Here is a 19,426-nt window from a genome sequence, read left to right as displayed (position 1 = left end):
CAAGTGGCAGGCAGCCTCACGGAGCACACCCGGGCCCTTCCTTTGCTGGCTCCAAAGGAACCTACCTGGGGGAACTCGGACGCAGGAGACACAGCCACAGCAGGGAGCTGCCTGGTCTCTCCACCGCTCCCTCCATCCCTTCCCCCAGCCTCTCTCAAGAGCCCAGGCCCCCAAAAGGGGAAGGGGTCCAGCCTGTAAGTCCCTCTCCTCCTTCCAAGCCCAGAGCTCCAGCCCCTGCCCTGCAACAAGCCCACCCAGCATCAGAGGGCTTTCGTGACCCTCCGGGCTTCGTCTCCCTTTCCTCCCTCCATGCAGCCCAGCCTTCCTGCCTAGGCTGCGGAGCCAGAGAGGTGTGGCACATCTGGCTTGGACAGCCTTGGCGAGAGTCCTTGGCCCTGGGGTGGGGAAAGCTGTTTGCTGGTTCCTCCCTGCCCCGTGGGGGCAGAGCAGCAGTGAGGGTTGGGTGGTGATGAAAGGGGGCTATAGACCCTGGGGTCCCCAGCTCCTGAGCTCCTCCTACAAAACTGCCTCAGCGCTGCTTCCCATGTGGCTTCCCGTGGCCAGAAAGCCCTGGATGACGTAGGGAGAGGGCTGGAGTCTGTAAGCCAGGGAAGGGGGCCACCACACACAGGCCTAGGGCAGACCTGAGAGACAACTCCCGTCACCTCGCTCAGCCTCCTGGCCATCCACTGCCCCGTGTCCCCTCACCCTTAGGCTGGGAGGTCTGGTGGGCATCCAGCCGTCGTGTCTGTGGGGAAGGCTCAAATCCCCAGTGTGGCTGCAAGCTGGCTTCTGGGAGTCCCATGGGCATCTCAAATTCCAGATTCCTCCAACCCCGCTTCACACACACAAGCCCCCCACCCCCAGGCCCTAGCCATGCTCTTGGCCTGACCATGTTGTTGGTCACCCCGGGTGGAAAGCTCTGAGTCACACTCAACCCCTCCCTGCACCGCCGCCCCATCTCTGCAGTTGCCAGATCCTGTGGAGTTTGCCACCTAAACACATCCTCCTGTGCTTTGTAACCCTGCTGCTTCTGCCCTGGATGAGGCCTTGGCACTTCTGCCCAGGGCTGTTGCAGCAGCCTCCTGGGCCCTGACATTGGGCTGCTCCCACCCAAAGCACCTACACAGCCTCTCAGGATCACAACTACAGCTCTGCAGGGTCTGGCACCTCCACTCACCCCACATGCTGCCATGGCTTCCCAGGTGTCTGGGATAAACCCTGCCCTCCCTGGAGCCAGCAGGAGGAGAAGTATTGGTTCCTACCCAGTCCACGCTCCCAGTCCCAATCCCCAAAATCCACTTCCCCGCTCCCTGCCCTGTGTCCACTCAGGCTGTGCAACGCTCCCCACCCGCCTGCCACCCCCTGCACCACAGAACCTCTGCCCAGAAGACCCTTCCTCCCCTCTTTGCCTGTCCGGCTTCTAGGCATCTTCAAGGGCCTGATTCAAACCTCATCCCCTCAGTGGGGTTCTTCCCAGATACCCCTGGATCCGTGTCAGAATCCATTTCCCCACTCGCTAACCCCTCATTTTATTTTGAAAAGTGCAAAAGCTTCGGAAAAGATGAACACACATGTGCCCTTCCCCTATGATCACGCTCAGAAATTCAGCATCAGTACAATCCTATTGTCTAACACGGAAATTCTGCTGCCCCAAGAATGTCCGCGAGAGCGGCGCTTCATTTTCGTTCTTATTTTGGATTCAGGACATAATCAGGATCCTGAGCTGCCTTTAGTGGCTGGGTCTCTCATCCTTTAACCGAGACACCTTATCCATCTCTCATTTTTCTTTTCTGATACTGACATTTTTAAAGGTTTCAGGACGGTTGTTTTGCAGAATGCCCCTCGATTTGGGTTTTGATCATTTTCTCATGCGTCAGTGCAGGCTAAGACTCTGGGGAGGCGCATTACTACCTCGGTGTCCCCTGCTTTTCCCAGCCGCCCTTTCTTTGAGCCTCACCGTAGTACTTGCTGCAGTCTAACAGCCCCTGCACTTGTTAGCTGGGCAAGGTGCTTAACTTGCTCTGCCTCACTCTACTAATCTGTTAAATGGACTAATGACAGTCACCTCCCATAGGCTGTTGTGAGGATAAAATGAGATCATGGTGCATGGTGAGGCCTCAGCAGCGGTGAACAGCAATTTGTGTTGTCTTTTCTGTGGGCATCAGACTACCCACCAGCAGACATGTCAGTGCACACATCAGCTCCGTGTCCTCTGTGTCCAGCACAAGTCTGAAGAATCACGTGGGTGAAGCTACTGCCTGGCCTCTGTTTTCTGCAGCGAAATTATACCCCATTCCCATGGACCTGCCCTCAGAAGAGAGAGAACATGGGGCCACCCTCGTCACCAGGCAAGACAGCAGGTGACCCGGTGCTGTCATCTTCTGGCTGAGAAGATGCTCCTGGTCTCCAAGCACTGGGAACCTCCAAGGAGGGCAGACAGCGACATTTCCCCGGCGCTTCCCAGGCCACTGCACAAGAGCCTTTAGCTCCTGACTCAGTTTCCTGAGTGAAATGAGTTTTCTCTCCTCAGAGAAAAATGGAAAAAAAGAAAAAACGAAAAACAAAAGAAAAAGAAATTAGTTCTCTCCATTGGTGTCTCTCTCTCTCTCTCTCTCTCTCTCTCTCTCTCTCTCTCTCTCTGATCCTTCTTAATGAAGGTTGCCCACATTTCTGAGCATCAAGCCCATTTTCTGCATCAAGCAAAATCGTGTCCTGGCTTGGAAGGGCTCAGAGATGGGGCTAGTCTGAGGCCACATCAGTGGGGCCAGGCGCCCTGGTGAGGGATTGGCATGGATTTCCTCATTTAATCCTCACGACGACGCCCTATGCTGGGTTGAGGAACTCACCCACGGCCCTACCTTCATGTCCCTGAGTGACTTCCTCACCTAGGCCGGGCTGGAACAGAGATTCAAATCCAAGCCTGTCCAAGGCAGGGTTCCAAGCACCTACCTACTGCACTAACCACCAGCTCAGCCACGTCTGCCGACAGATGCCTGTCTGTGGCAACCTTAGGGAACCTGACAGCTGTATCATCAGTGGCTGGTCCCCTGTCTGAAAGATCATGTACTGGCTCATTTCTCTTTGTCTTATCCATCCTCAATTGTTTTCACTTCCTGCAGTTGGATTTCTGAATTCTCCAATTTGTCTTCATTATTCTATTTGATTTTATTTTACTTTCAGACAGGGCCTTGCTCTGTTGCCCAGGCTGGAGCGCAGTGGTACGATCAAAGCTGGCTGCAGCCTTGACCTCCTGAGCTCAAGTGATCCTTCCACCTCAGCCTCCAAGTAGCTGGGACTATCAGTGCACACCACCATGCCTAGCTAACTTACTTATTTTTACTAGAGACATGGACTGACGATGCTGCCCAGACTAGCCTCGAACTTCTAGGCTCAGGCAATCCTCCTGCCTCAGCCTCCCAAAGTGCTGGGATCACAGATGTGACTACTGTGCCTGGTCAGATTCATCTCTAGTTTAAAATTCACCTCCCAGGGAGTCTTTCCTGACACCTTCTCCCCCAAGTCCAGGTTAGGTCCCCCCTTACATCGCCCAGTGTTTCCCTCTTGGTTAACACCCACCCTGCTTTCAGTCATGTGCCTGATGTGTGCAAGCAGCTGGAAGAGAGCAGACCCTCCATAATAATCTGTAACAAGGATGGAAAGGTGCTTGGGGAGGGTGTGGTTAGAAAGCCAAATGATGAGATGCTCCTTCATCACACAGCCTCCCCAACACTGTGCCCTGTCCCTGGGCTGCTCACGATGGTCCTCTTTGCTCACTTAGGGCTCACATGTCATTCTTAGGGCTCGATTCTCACAGACCCCACATTCCCTGCCCCGAAGCATTCCCAGAATATAGAACCCTGGCAGAGGATGCAGCAGATGGGGTTCGAGCCTCGACTCTGACTAGCTGGGTGGCCTTGACAATATGCCATCCTACAAGAAGCACTAACATTTATTGAGCTCCTATATGGGAGAGACACTTCCCTAAATGCATGTGTGGATTAGCCCATTCAAAACAGATCAGCCCCATAGGTAGGTGGGAAAAGCAAAGCACAGAGATGTGAAGCTGTTTGCCTACCGTCACACAGATGCCGAGTGACCAGCCCAGGATCCAGCCCAGACACTGCACTCAGCCAGCATGCTCCACTTCCGTTCAACACTGCAGGAAAAAAGAGCAGTGCTGCCCCCAGTTTTGTGCCTCTCACATCACTTTGAAAAACTTTGCAAAAGGAGGGTCTTATTGCAGACCCTGACGAATCTCACGCAGCCCAGCCTACCTCCCAAACCCACAGTCAGGAGGCCCTTACAGGTCAACCGAACTACAGAGAGCAAGTTCAGGACCAAAGAGTCAGATTGGGGTCCGCATGGCAGGAATTGCTCACAAGGGATCCAGGGCTCATGAGGACCCTCTGTCGAGACTGTGTGCTTAGCCCCAGGCAGGACACCAACTCCAGGAAACAGAACACATCACTGTCTGCAGCTGGATGTGGCCTTAGAGAATAGTATCCAAGTTTCGGAGAGGTCCAGAAAAGCTGTGTGAACAGCTTGAGACCGCTAAGCTTGCTCAGAGCAGGACCAAGGCTGCGCTTGAACCCCAGCCCCTGCCTGGTGGCTCTTTCAGCCTCACCCTGAGCCCCTCCCAGTTCCTGGGGACAGAGCGAGCCCCTCTGGAAGGAAGGACCTGCGCCTCTAACTCCATCAGTACAACACCAAAAAGCCTCAATTGCTAGGCATGCAATTATTTTCTAAATAAATGGTACTTGAATATGTATAGCAAATCAGAGCACTTGATGAGAAAATCCAGTTATTCATAATAAATAGATCTGCTCCTTGGCTAATAAAGTGATTTTTATTCCTAGAGCTTGTTAAAACTATGCACTACAGATATATTACTTCTCGGATGACACAGTTGCAGCTTTCCCCAGACAGGAACATGTGAATCGATAGACACAAGCACTCACTCTAGGCACAAGACCTCTCTCTTACAGCTTCTGCCTCCATTATCCTCCCTGATGCCACAGACCCAGCCAGTTCCTAGCCTCAGAATAGCTGGTCATAGTCCCTGAGCAGTGAGGAGACACAGTCCAAGGCCACAGCCTTGCCCCACGACACCCTTCCCAGGGAGATCCTCCCCCAGCATCAGATCTGGGATACAGAAGATCCCAAGAACCAGGCTGGAGACCATGGAGTGGGAAGCGGGCCAGCATTTGCTGAGCAACTACTATATGCCTACATACCTGATCTTTTGACATCTATTTTCTCTTTCCCCACCCCAGCCATACAAGGAGTATATTATTCTCCCCACTTTGCAGATCAGGAAACTGAGGCTCATGAAGGGAACTGCTTTACTAAGGCTGCCCCTCCAGTAAATATGGACGTAGGGTTTGAGCCTAGTCCTGTCTTTCCAGTCCCTACTTCCCCAGACTCTGGCCCACCATGGCCGTGGGCATCGCAGCCAGCCAAACCAGGACAGAGACTAGGAGAAGAGAGGAAAAAGAGCCAGGGGAGATGCACAGGCTATTCTAGCCTTAAAGACACTCAAGGCCGGGTGCAGTGGCTTATGCCTATAATCCCAGCACTTTGGGAGGCTGAGATGGGCAGATCACTTGAGGTCAGGACTTCGAGACTAGTCTGGCCAACTTGAATACGTAATAGCAAATGGGAGCAGTGGATGAGAAAATCAAGTTATGCATAATAAATAGCTCTGCTCTTTGGCTAATAAAGTGATTTTTATTCCTAGAGCTTGTTAAAACTAGGCTAGTTTAATGCTAGTATTTTTAGAGATGAAACCCCATCTCTACTAAAAATTCACAGGTTAGCTGGGCATGGTGGCGCACACCTGTAGTCCCAGGTACTCAGAAGGCTGAGGTAGGAGAATTGCTTAAAGCTGAGAGGTGGAGATTACAGTGAGCCAACATCCTGCCAGTACACTCCAGCCTGGGTAACAGAGCAAGACTCTATCTCAATTTTAAAAAAAAAAGAAGAAGGAGAAGAAAGAAAAATAAAGACACTCGAGGAGGCAGCACCCACACCTGCCTTGCTGCCCAGACTCTTCCTCCTACTCTCAGGGAGGGTATAACATCCATAGGGCACTCTACCTGCCAGGCACTGCCCTGGGTACTTGGAAACAAAATCTCATGCCTACCTCTCTGCAATCCTCATTTCACCCATGGGAAAGCAGAGGTTCACAGGGCTGAGGTGCTTTTCCCAAGAATGCTCAGCTGAAGGGGTCTATAGAGCGCTCTCTCCATTCACAGCAGCACATCACCCCTGGACGTCTACCTGCCATCCTTCCGTGTCACCCCTGGACGTCTACCTGCCATCCTTCCGTGTCACCCCTGGATATCTACCTGTCATCCTTCCGTGTCACCCTGGACGTCTACCTGCCATCCTTCCGTGTCACCCCTAGACATCTACCTGCCATCCTTTTTGCTGCAAAGCTCTCTCCTGCTCACCTCTGTCCACAGCACAGAGACAAACCTAGCCAAGGCTCCCATTTTCCAGATGTCAACACCAGCCCAGTAAACCACAAACGCCTCCTGTGTGTAGGACTCCCTGGTCACTCTCAGTCCATTAATCCAGCCCATCCCAGCACCCTGGCCCAACATGTCACCCAAACCTCTTCATTCTAGGCCCCCTACCCTACCCTTCTTTGCCAAGAGGACAGCTGGCTGTCCCAGTGTGTGTTACAACTGCCCCCAGCCTGGGCTTGCCTGGGCCAAGAGGGCCCTCCCAAGGACTGGCCAGAACAAGGAAAGGGACAGGAAAGGCCACATCTGGATCACAGACCTGAAGCCCCCTCCCCCAAACCAGCCATCACTCTCTCAGAGTCCGACAGTAACCTCAGCCAGGGATGACTTCCTCGCCCTCCTGACCCCATGTATGCCTTTGCCTGGCCAAGGGGGCCCTACCAGAGCCCCTCTGAGGAAGAGGCCCTCTCCCCCACCGACCCCCAGCCCTCCTGCAGTAGGCAGCCCTCTCCCAACCCCCTTTTCCCTGGAGCCTTAGCCCAGGACTGGCCTTAAGACTTTTACCCTTCACTACGTGCCCCCAGGCCTCTCTGCTGCCCCCCAGGCATCCCCATCTGAGACCTGAACCTGGGGCCAAGAGAGAAAGGGGGAAGAACAGGCCGCGGCTCCCTCCTCTGGGACTGGGAGGTCTTGGTAGCAGGGGAGGGCTGTGGAGGAAGGGATGGCAGGGGGTGGAAGCCGAAATTGGGTGTAGAAGGAATAAAGAGATGGAATCAGAATTCTCTCCCAGCCCAGCTCTTCCAGACTTCATATTTGGGGCTACTCTTCTCTGCTCCCACCACTGCCTCCTCCTCAAGCTCTTGGGCTCAGCAACTGAAGGAGGGTAAAGATTTTTCACCCCACCGTGGGATGCGAGGGTAGGGAGGGAATGCTCCAAAAAGCAGCAAAGTTCTCAACAGCTTCCTTCCACTTACAGCTCTGGGACTCAGTTGGGGGGTGGGGGGGGGGCAGGGGAGGTACTGGCCCGAGACCCTGGGTCTGGGCCCTGTTGGTGGAGAAAGTCTTTGGGCTGAGGGTTGCTCAAGTCAGTCTGTCTTTCTGTAGGCCAGAGACGGAAAGGCCCCTCCCTCAAGACTGACACCCCCACCCCAGGCTCTTAGCGAAAGAATAAGGTGGCAGGGTTCAGTGGCGGGCGGCGGCTTGAGGAAGAGTAACGTCCCAGCTAAAGCAGCCAGACCTACCCAGAGCATGCAGGACAGACAGATCCACGTCATCTTCGCCGGTCCCGTCCCTCGGCACGCCCAGGGCCTGCGAAGAGCCCCTAAAGCTAGAGTCCCCTCGGCGCTGGCAGAAGGTCCCAGAGTCCGCTGCTGCTCCGGCGTCCAGCCTCTCGCCCCGCTGCCTCCAGCTCACCCTCCCTCCTCCTCCTCTCCCCACTCCACCCCTCCTCCTCCTCTCCCCACTCCACCCCCTCGCCTCAGCCTCCTCTCTCCTCCCTCCTCGGGGCTCCACCGGTGGCCTTGAGGGTCGGGAGCTCTGCTTTGCAGGGGGTGTAAAGGGGACAGGAAAAAGGAACAGCTACCTGAGGCAGGGCTCCCCCAGCTGCACCCCCCGCCCCTGGACACACAATCCCTGTGTGCCACCAAGGCTCCTCTGTCTTCTGATCTGGTGCTGGCGGGCCTGGAGCCCTCCCTCCTCACTGCAGACCCCCGCCCCCAACAAACCCACTCGGGAGCCTTCACTCCTGGAAGCCTCCGGACCACTGATGGATGAACAGGCAGCCCCAGGCCCGCACAGTCCGCACACCCAGGGCGCCTCGGCCCCTCCCCCTCTCCGAGTACCCGTGCCTGCCTCCTGGCCTCATAACACACACGCATTTGCACACACACGACTGGGACAGACCCTGGTGCCCACGCACCAAGCTCAGAGCCCAGAACAGGCCTTAACACAGAAGAAATCGGGCCCAGACTGGGGAAGAATGGCCCTGCCCCAAGGCTGTGGATCTCATTCCAATTTTTTTCCTATTTCTTTTTTTTTTTCCCTCCTTCTTTCTTTCTTTCCTCCAAACATCTGTCCCAGCCCTTCCTGCCCTTCTGAAAAGGAGCCCCGCTCCAAGCTCCCGCGAGAGTGTGTTTTTCTTGACTGTACCCGGGGCCAACATTTGGTTTGCATTTCCCCACTTCCTCCTCCTCCTCCCCTCTCCCCCTCCTGGGCCCAGTCCTCCCCTCCCACCATTCCACAGGCTTTTTTCTTCCCCACAGTGTCCCATGCTCACCAGCCCTCCCTTCCCCTCACCCCCACCTCTGCCCAGGGGCAATCATGGGGGTCTAGAGGGTGGGAAGGAGGCTGGGTCAGAGCCCAGAAGTATTCTCAGGGAGCACTAAGAAGGAATCCAGCAAAGCCCGCCCCAGGCCCTCATTGTCGTTATAGAACGTGGTTATACACCACGTTCCCCTCCAAAAACACCCTTCCTCTTTGAGCTCTGGCCTTGGCTGGACCAACTGAGGGTGGGTGGGGGCCAGTGAATCACTCGCTCTGCTCTTTGGGGCTGTCCAGGAGAGGGAGGGAGGGCTCAGCCCCACACCCTCGTGTGGACACACACACACACACACACAAGGACGCAGTCCAACTCACGTCAGCACACAGGAGCCCTCCCAGAGTAGGCACTCGGAGACCTCGTTCCCAGACTGAGTCACTTAGCAAGAAAAGTCTTCTTCCCCGGGCTCCTTTGCACACTGTGCTATCCATGCCCCAGGGCCACAAGTACAGAGGGTTACAGATCCCCTGCCTCCCTCCCCACTCACCCAAGTCCTCGCCATGCTGCTCTCCATCAGCACCAAATACCATGCAACTACAACTGGCCTCCCCCTTCACAGTGACCAGCCCAGCCACTTATGCCAACTCCCAGCCCAGGGACCACTCAAAGCATCTACCTGGGAGACCCCAGAATGAAGGGGAAACAGACTTTTCATCTGAAAAAAGACTGCCGTATTCAGATACAAAGGTTGTCCACTGCACCAGAGACTATCCATCTATGGTTTGATGGTTCTAAGAAGTCAGGGGAGGATACTGAAACTGAAGTGTCAATTTCTGGTCCTTCCTAAAGCAGGTGCTGAGTGAAGAGTCTGTTCTGGTAAAGTTGTCAGGGTCTCCTCTCCATACTTCCCCAAGTCCCCCGGAGCTCTGGGGCTGGGAAAGATCCTCCCTCTAGCCTCCTCCCCTGCCAGGATCATAATCCCCCTCTGGACCTCCTACCCCAAGCCTGCTGGGGCTTCACTGACATTTTAGCCAACACTGAAATGAACCAGTGTTCCACACGAGGTTGGCCCAGCAGTCATGGCTGAGGACGTCCACAGACAGACACCCCTGCAAACTGTCCAGCCTCCCCTGGCTGGAGCACCAGGGAGGTAAGGGGAGGTGGTCTTCAGGAGGGAGGCTCTCTCCACCCATTATCACCAGCTCTGCCGGGCTGCCCAGGTCCTGACAAGTTCAGGGGCTCAGCCAGCTAACCCCTGACATCCCTGTGCCCACTCGTACCCAGCTCCCCCTGCCTGCTCCCACAGCCCTTCACTGCTGGCGTCACTGAAGACGCCTCCCGCCAGCTTTCTCTGGAGTTCTCAGAAATCACCTTGGAGCTTCCCAGAAATGCTGGAAAATCAGACCAAAGACCAAGTCACAGCGACACCAACTTGTCTGGCCTCCCATACAGCCCAAGGAGGCCCTGCTTGGACTCAGCTAGGACTGAGAATGGAAGTGGGGACCCTAGTGCTGGGGGTTCCTTTGGAGGCGCCCTCCCTCCAGAGTGCCCCCATTCCTCTTCACCAAGCCTACGGGGTCTCTCCTGAATATTAATCGCTCATGATCAGGAAGTTCTTCCTGCTAATTAACCACCATTCTCCCTGTTGAATGTTAAACTCTGCTGACGGAGGTGGCTCTAACTGTGTGTAATGACCCGGTTTCAGGCTTGTCAGCCTTTATTTCTCCTTCACAGCCTGGTGTCTCCACTCCCACCCACACATGGGCAAGGATGTGTCCTGTGTTTTATATCCCCAGAGCCTGGCACACAGCAGGCACCAGACACGGTTAAAGAATGACTCAATCATTCAAGCAATTAGTCAATGGTTTCTAACATATTTTCCTACTGTAAGCATTCACTGCCCCCTTCCCAAACCTTCCTTCTCTTCCCCTCGAAAGGGCCTCAGGCAGCCCCACCTGTTCACTTTGCCCACATATTCAGTGCCGCCCTATCTGCAGCCAGCTCTGCCTGCTGCCAGTGCCCCGCTGCAGAGCTCCAGCCAGCTGCAGACTCCCCGCAGGCCCAGATGGCTTCATTCATCTTGGGATCTCCACACTGTGCCCAGACCCCTGTCTCACATGCAGCAGACACACTGAGGGGCTTGGCCAGGGCTCTGCACTGGCATCCCAGAAGCCTCAGAACCCAGCCCCAACCCTGTGCCATCCCCGCCACTCCTGCCCTCCCCTGGGCATGCTAAGACCTCCCTCCGATCCTCCCTCCAGACCCCTGCTCAGCAGCCAGCTAAAGATACAGAGTCAGGACTGTGGACTCCGGTGCTGGCCCTGGGCCTGGAGGAGGGAGAGCCAAGGCAGAGGGAAGGGTGAGTGTGGGCAGGAATGAGCTAATGGCCTTACAGCCTGAGCCTGGCAGGCCCCTCCCTGGGCCTGAGTTTCCTTACCTGTAGAATCACCAGGCTGATGGCCTCCAATGTCCCTTCCAACTCCTTCTGTGATACCATGAGTTTCCCAGGCCAAGGCCCCATCCTGTCCAATTCAAGCTTCCTGTCCTTTAACTCTTGTCCATCTAAACATTCTTACTGATGTCCACCCCTCTCCTACCATGGCATCAAGCCTTTCCTTTGTCACCACTGGTCACAGCATCTGAAGGTCACTCTCCCCCTGCCTCAGGAAACAGAGCATTTTAGAGCTGGAAAGGCCTTGAAGCTCAGCTGCCCAGGGGTCACAGTAAGAGCCTTTGGGGGTCACACTGAAGTTCAATGAGGGGAGAGGGTGAGGGGTCATGGGGACCCGGCGAGGGTAACACCCACTCCTTGGTTCCCACTACAGCCTGCAGCAACACAAGCCCACTGCTCCACATCTTTTGATCTGCCACAGAACCCCAACCCCATATTTTACAGAAAATATTTTTAGAAAATTTAAAAAACACAAATTTGAAAGTGTTGGCTGAAAAACAAAAAAAACTCTGAAGGTCCAAGCGAACACGTTTGCCAGGAGGGTTAGTCTCAGGGCACCTCTAGCCTAATCCAGTCCCCTTGCTTAACAGACCGCCGCTGCCACACTGCGTCAACAGAGGTGGGGTGACTCGCCAGAGGCCACAGAGCCCATCAAAAGCAGAGATCCAGTCTCTTGGCTCCCAGACCCTGGATTTATTCCCTAAACCCTGCAGCCTGCCACCTCTTACACTGGGGCCACTCACACTGTAGCCCACCTCTCAGACCATCCTGGGGGGCTCACATCCAACAGGTGGGGGCAGAGATGGCATGCGGGTTCTCCACCAGCATCCAGCTGTAGAGCCCAACAGCTCGAGACCCAGGAATCTCCACCAAAGCACTCAGCTCCTGGACCTGAACCCTCTCACCCCCTCAGACTCTGACACTCTGCCCCTGCTCCAGGAAAGAGTAATATCAACTAACCTGGCACTTGGCTTGCAGCATGGCCTTGAAGGCTCCTACTAACCCTCATCTTATAAATGCAGAAACGGAGGCACATAGAGGTTCAGCAACTAGCCCAGAGTCACACAGCTAGTACGATGTGTGAAAATGGAGGTTGGGGCATCTGATCCCACATCTCCCATGGGTGGAGACTTTTCCTACTGCTCTTATAGCAATGCCATCACCCCAGGACTAGGCTATGCTTCCATGTTGTGGTGACATGTTAACTGTCCTGTCCACTCACCTAAGGGCTGACGCTGAGGCTCCAGGGAGGGGTCCAGCCACCCGGGGAATGGATTTTGCTTGGCAAGAGAGAGCGGGGAGCCAAGGATAGTGCTACTACATGGCTCCCTCATGGCCCCAGAAGAGTCAACAAGGAGAGATCTGGGTGCGGGCAGGGTCTGTCCCATGATGCCCCTAGGGCCTCCCTGAGGTAAGCCATACTACCTCACCCTACCCATCACCCTCATACACACTCAGCCTCTGAGTCCTGTGTGCTCAAACCTCTAGCAGAGCCTCCATGAACCACTACCCAGGGTGCAGCCAAGGCGTGAGTGGGGGCTCAAGTTTCATCCATGCCCCACTCACCAAGCCCTGGCATGACATGCCTCAGTCCAGAACATGGGGCATTACATTCTAATGCCCACCAAGGCACCACATGGGCAAGAGGCCCTGCCCCCAGCCCCCACATCCAGCACCCCTCTAGTCCCAGATTGAGGCCACTCTCTTGCACTGCAGATATGTGGGTGCTCTCTGAGAGAGATGGCAGAGATCCAAGCAGGTCCTGCATGAACCTCAGTTTCCCCAGCTGACATGAGAAGGAGCCTCACTCACACCCCTTCTCCTACTGACCCTTCTCCATGACCCCAGGTGGGGACAGTGTCTGGGCCCAATCCCAACAATGCTTAATAAGATCCTTCCCAGAGCTCTGCTCCACAATCTTGATCTCTTCCCCAGCTCTAATTTCCTGCCTGAGCCAGGCCCCTCAAAGGCTGGAGGGGGGCAGCTGCAGCTGCTCATCCACAGCCCCCTAGCCCCAGCCGCCAGCTCAAATCCTAGCCCAGGAGGAAGAGGAGAGTCGAGTGAAGTGGTTCCATCATCCTCTACCTCTCCCTGCAAATGAGAAGGGGGCATTGCTAAGCAGTCTGGGGTCCGACCGACCTGGTCCTGGCTGGCCATTTCCCACTTCAGGCTTCTTTTCTCGAATCTAGAACTCCAGACTCCATGGATGGCATCTGAACTCAGAACCCAGTGGAATGTGGACAAGTCTCCAGTCCTGTGATCTGCAGCTGCAGGGCCTGCCTCCCAGCCAATCCCTGAGGACAATGCATCTTGCTGGAAGATTTCAAAGCATACCTTAGGTAACTGGAACGGAAGCCTGCTGGCACCTTTCCCCACTGCGGAACAGCAGAGAGGGAAACTGAGGCTCAAGGATAGCACCTGGGAGAAGGAGCTAAAAGTCCAAGCTCCTGAGGAAGCAGAAGGATCCTTCTCATCCATTTGGGTGGCAAGCATGGATACTGGGAGCAATCTCTCCATCCCTACATACTCCAGCTCTGGCCTGCCTAAAGGTCTGAGCTGAGATCCCTGCTGGAAGCAAACAATAACAATGATAATATCCCTGATGTTCATCAGACACCTGTTACAGAGTAGGTTTGGGTAAAAAACACTAAATGCATTATCTCATTTAATCCTTACAACACTCCAACTATGTAGATCATTTCATTATCCCCACTTACAGATGAGAAAACTAAGATACAGGCAGATCCCAGAACTAGCCCAAGGTCTGCAGCTAGTAAAACCAGAATTCAAAGTCAGGTGGCTGGCTTCATTAGCTGGCACTCTTAACCAGAATGGTGGACTTCCCCCTCCCATGTGACAGGGGACCATCCCTGCCCCCAAGAGAATGGGTCAGAAAGCAGGACTTCCAGTCCCTGGAATCCTTCCCCTCATTAGAGGTTCCTGGGGTCCTGGGGGCTCTAGGTCATGATATTGGGGTTCTCCTTGTCCTCCAGGGAGACTTTAAGGTTATGTACAGGTTTTCCAATTCCCTACTTTGTAGCCATGCCTTCACCTCCACCTCCACCTCCACTCTCCTGTCTACACTCCCCCCACCCACAAACATACACATATTACATGCATGCTGAAGGCAACGTCAAGCATCCTCTCAGAATCGCAGGGAGACTGCTGCTCAACTAGGACACGCCCACCCACAGCACTGCAGGTTCCCAGACCTCTGCTCCCGCCCCCAACTCTGCTGCTCCCTCCCTGGCGCCCAGCCCCCATCCTCTCCCTGTCCAGTTCCCCGGTCCCTCTATCCTCCTGAACAAGCAGGAAATCCCGCCCCATTCCCATGTCCATCTCGCTTCCTTACCTCCCTGCCTTAACTCGGCGGCTTCTAGGGATTGGGAGGCAGGGGGCATTTCCAGGAACCCACCTTCCCTTCCCACGGAAATTTAAGAGGGATGCTTAAAACCTCAGGAACTTTATTCCGTATCCCCAAATCCACCGCCCTCCCACGGACTCCGGTGTTATCCTTCAGACTTCTGACCCAAGCCCAAGACATCCAGGGGTGTGCGCTGGGGGAGGAGCAGCAACTCCCCTTCCCGGGTCCCAGCAGTCTGGGTGGAGACTCCCCCGGAGTCCCAAACTCTGCTGAGATTCAGGCTGACGACGCCCGAGACGGAGGGTCCCTGAGAGTGGAAGGTTAAAAGTCAGATCCAATGCCCAAGAAACTGCGGGAGAGGAGCATCTGGGAGGGAGGGGATGGGAGGGTCGGAAGGGGCCAGGTGTGGCCGAGAGTATTTACCTGGCTGCGGAGGCAGAAGCGCAGGGGCAGGAGGCACGAGAAAAGGTACTTGCCCCATCGGATCACGCACGACAAGCACCAGCTCAGCCGAGTCATGCTGCCCGAGAGTGGGCGCCTGGGGCGCGAGGGTCGGGAGCGGTGGACCGGCCGCTCCTGGCGCGGAGTTCCGGGGATGGGGCGGGGTAAGAAGGCGGGCGCCCTGCCCCTGGTCTCCCGGAGGCTCAGCCTCGGAGGAGCAGCCCTTGTCCTGCCCCCTCTAGCGGGAGGAGCGCAGTGGGAGGCCCGCGCTGGGCTCCATCTCCGGGGAACCCCCCCGGGGCGCGAGGGGTAGGGGGCTCACACCCTCGGGGACTCTTCCTCCGCGGCTCTTTCTCCTCCCCTGGCGGCCTGACAGCCTCCGCTTCCTGCTTCCCAGGCGCGCTGCGGGGCGGGCGCGGCACCCCGGCAACTTCTGAGGTTCGGGGAGCCGCGCGGGGGAGGCGGGAGGGGACCCGGCAGAGGCGGCGCCCGGCGCTGGGCGTCCACCTGAGAGCAAAGAGCGGCAGCCGCGGGAACCTGGGCGGTGGCGGCAGCATTGTGCTCCCGGCTGCAGGGAGGGTGTGAGCCTGCGTGTGTGCGTGTGCGCGGATTCCCTCCGGAGCCCACTCCAGTTCCCATATTGCTCCCCAGGGCATAATGTGATTAACTTAAACCGAGGCCTCCGGCTTCCGTGACTCAAGCAGACGCACCCCTATGCCAGGCGCGCACGTGGGGACTCTATGCCCGTCTGGACCAGCTGTCCGGTCCCACCTCCAACCTCTTACCCTGGCCACACGCCCCGACTCCTCAGCCAGGATCTCTCTCTAGCCAACTCGGGTGTGAGGGCGCTCAGACGCCCAGAGCATCCAAAGAGCCCCCACAGGTTGGAAGGGACCTTGCCTGGGAGAGAGGAGAGCTGGACCAGCGCATTAGGGCTGGGGCTGCACCCGCCTGCTCTGGGTTCAGAGCGTCCACTTCCCATCTTCTCCCTCTGCCTGCCTTTGCCCGCCACCGCCCGGGTTCCTGCCTTCAGCTGTGCTCAACTGAACAGAGGATGGGGCCTCTCAGAAATACTGTGTGAGGTCATCCTATCAGGACCCAGAACTAGGAAGAGGGAAGAAAAGCGAGGAAAGGTGGAGGTCCTGGACTCTGGAGAGAGATGGGGAGAGACTTAGAGACAGGGAGACAAAGGCAGAGAGAGGCCGGCGGAGACCCACAGACAGACTGCGGAGAGCTGGAGGGGCAGCCATGAGCTTTGCCCGGGGTTCTGTGGCTGCAGAGAAAGTGGGAGGGCAGGCAGCCTGCCAACCCTGGAGAGAAGAGGGGCGGAGGGGCTGCCAGGGGGCCTCTTCAGCAGCAAACGCCACTGGAGCCCAGCCAGACCCCTCCCCCATACCCCTGGGGCTGGGCTGCCCTAGCGCCATCTCAGGGCCATTTTTCCAGGTGACGCTGCCTCCCTGTCCCCTTCTTCTCCAGCACCAACCAGGGTCCCTTTCCCACTGTGTGGGCTGAGGTCCTGAAAGTTTCTCAGCTAGCTCACCCCTGCCCCCAAGCTCTCCTCTGCCCACACTCCACGACAGACTCCTCAGGCCCTGCCTGCCCCACTGCAGCTCAGCTCTCCACCTCAAGACAAGGCAGGGGGTTCAGGATTTGGGGGCGACTAGCAGGACCCCAGGGAGGGAAAAGGAAGAGGTTCCTGCTGGCGACTGGACAGAGAGTGGGGAGAGACATTAGGGACCCTCAGCCCCTAACAACCCCCCAGCAGAAGGGATCACACCCTCCTCATCCTTCCCCGCCACCAACCACCACACATGCTCTGGATAAAAGCTAGAAGGGCATCAGGGAGGTAGGAGGAGAAGTAGTGTGATCCCCACACCAAAGTGAGCCCATCTCCAACAGGACGGACCTTTGTTCATGCCCACAATCTCCAGAGACGCCCCAGCACTGCTGAGTCCTGTTCCAAGTCTGCAGAGGGGGCCTTCCTCCTCTTCCAGGGGCCTTCAATCTCTATAGCTTCCGTACCCCAACTCAGAGGAAATAGATAAGGGGAAATAGATAAGACATGAGACAGAAAGAAATAGGGTTCAATCCATAGCAAGTAGAATGAAGTTTCATTCAAAGGAATCACTTGTGGAATTTCTAAAATAGGAGGAAGTTATTCAGACAAGATTGGCTTAAGTGTGGCCCTGCCTAGCTTAAGAGAGGAGGACAAGATGACTTTTTCTTAAGAAAATTCTCACAATCTTCTCAGCAGTTAGGCATGAGAGACACTCGGCAAACAGAAGGAAAGAAGAGTGAACCAGTAGAAAGGGAAGGAAGTAACATCCAAGGCTTCCCCATCTGCGGCCAATAATAAACTGAGCTCAGCAGGGCAGCGTCCATTTCCAGCCATGCCCAGCAGGAGGTGCCTTAAGCCAAGGACCCTCCATAAAGAGAGAGTCCAAGGCTTACAAGGACCTAAGGCCAGGCTTGCTGCTGCCTGGAGGGTATCCCAGCATCCCACTTCCAACCTCTGGCCCCCCCATACCTCTTGTAGCTTCATGCCAAGTGTCTCAATACCTGAAGGTCAATGCCACATTGCCACAGGTACTCAGTTCTGTTTTCCTCACCAAAAGAGGTCAGAATCCCAAGGATAACAGCTGCAGGATCCCCAGACCCTCCTGAAGCCACTCCAGAACCTCCTGGAAAGTTTTAGCCAGGATCCCCTTTGCTGCTTCTTTCACCAAAATTCACATATGGGAGTGGGTGAGTTGGGTGGGGGTTTCTAATCCCAAGTGGTCTTCTGTCAATCTTGGTCCTTTTTCTCCCTTAAAGCACTCAAAGCATCAGAAACTGCATCCAGGCGGGATGCGATGGCTCATGCTTGTAATCCTAGCACTTTGGGTGGCCGAGATGGGTGGATCACTTGAGGTCAGGAGTTTGAAAGCAGCCTAGCCAGCATGTTGAAACCCCATCGCTAGTAAAAAAAATACCAAAAAAAAAAAAAAAAAAATAGCTGGTTGTGGTGGTGTGCACCTGTAATCCCAGCTACTTGGGAAGCTGAGGCAGGAGAATCGCTTGAACCTGAGAGGCAGAGGTTACAATGAGCCAAGCCACTGCACTCTAGCCTGGGTGACAGAGCAAGACTCCATCTCAAGGGGGGAAGAAAAAAGAAACTGCATCCAGAACCTGGTAGATGCTCAGTCCACCTTCCCTCCAGGCCCCTGAACATGAGGAATAGAGATACAAAGCTCCTTCCAGTGGACCAGACGCAGATGCTCAGATGCAGACAACCATGTATTAGAGGCCAAAGCGTCCCCCATAGGGAAGGATAGGGGAAGCCTGGGCAGGTTCTGGGCTGCACTGGGGACCTCATGCCAGACCACATGAAGAGATCTCTCTGCAGCCCCCATGCAGAGATCCAACGGTAGTTCCCAGCTTCTCACCCCTCCCTCTGCAGTGCAACTTTTGAAGAGCTGGTCACCGTCCTTCTGGGTTAAGCCATCCTCTGGGGACTCCTTGTTCCCCTGCTTGTGTGATGTGGCCCTCTCCAGGCTCCCGCAAACCTCAGACCCAACTCCAAGCCTTAGGACCCCTGCTTGTCCTTCCTCCTGCTCCTGTCCTCAGCCACAGAGTCCAGACTGGCAAGGGAGCGCTGTACTGGGAGTCTGGCCAGGAGTTAGAGGAGGAGGCATGACTTCTCTACACCCCACCATGTCCATGCAACCAGAGATCAGGATTCTGAGTGCAGGTCACGGAGTGCAGGTGGGATGGAGCCCGCGTTTGTGGACAGTGTCTGCTCTGGCCTTCCTCCCCAAGTTTGCCCTGGCTCAGGGCTGGAAGGGCCCCTTTTTCCCGCGGAGAAGCAAGAAAAGAACGGGAAACTTCTCAGAGGCAGCCAGCACAGGTGCTGGGGAAACAACAGCAGGTCATGGGAGGAGGGCCCACTGGCGCAGGGCAGGCACAGAGCCTCCTCTGTCACAGGCCCTCAGGGCCACAGTGCCCCTGGCTGGTTTTGTCTGCAGGGGCACAAAGGCAGCTCCTGTTAGGGAGAATCACTTGGGCATCTGATCAGAGACTCCAGCTCTTGCTTTCACACCCAGAGAGAGATGCACAGAGACCACTCCCCTGGGACTGACCCCCCCACACCCCCGCCTTTCTCCACCATTAGATGGGAACATCACTGCAAGCCCACCTCCCCCCCCCCATCCCTCTCCCCCACCTGCTGGAGAGATAGAGTTTCACCACTCTCCCAGTCACAGAGATTCCTCCCATGCTTCCCAAGGGGCTGTCCCTCGGGTCCCACCTTTCAGGCAGGTTCCCAGGCCCCTCAGCACCTGCACCAGGGATGGATTTCACCAGGTGCACACATGGATAAACTGCCCAGCCATATATACAAGGCACAGAACTCGCACCTAGCCTCTCTCCATACAACAGAATACGGGTTCCCGCAGAGCTGGGCT

At 55.8% G+C, this 19,426-nt stretch overlaps 1 protein-coding gene across 12 annotated transcripts in view; it reads right to left on the bottom strand.

Annotated features, from left to right (window-relative positions):
- TNS1 (tensin 1) overlaps positions 1-15,077 on the bottom strand; it is a 212,175-nt gene extending 197,098 nt beyond the window's left edge. For 8 of the 12 annotated variants that reach the window (XM_074399040.1, XM_074399033.1, XM_074399034.1 and 5 more), the window contains exon 1: positions 7,712-7,852. In XM_074399040.1, coding sequence (XP_074255141.1) covers positions 7,712-7,744 — 33 coding nt within the window. In that variant the 5' untranslated portion in view covers positions 7,745-7,852. Of the gene's footprint in view, positions 1-7,711; positions 7,863-14,966 lie in introns of those variants that run through there. The other 4 variants (XM_039469591.2, XM_074399041.1, XM_074399052.1 and 1 more) reach the window with 3 other exon arrangements.
- Positions 15,078-19,426: the final 4,349 nt, after the last annotated feature.

Source organism: Saimiri boliviensis, chromosome 5 (assembly GCF_048565385.1).
Source record: "Saimiri boliviensis isolate mSaiBol1 chromosome 5, mSaiBol1.pri, whole genome shotgun sequence".
Classification (NCBI taxonomy): domain Eukaryota; kingdom Metazoa; phylum Chordata; class Mammalia; order Primates; family Cebidae; genus Saimiri; species Saimiri boliviensis.
This window is presented reverse-complemented; position numbering and strand designations above follow the sequence as displayed.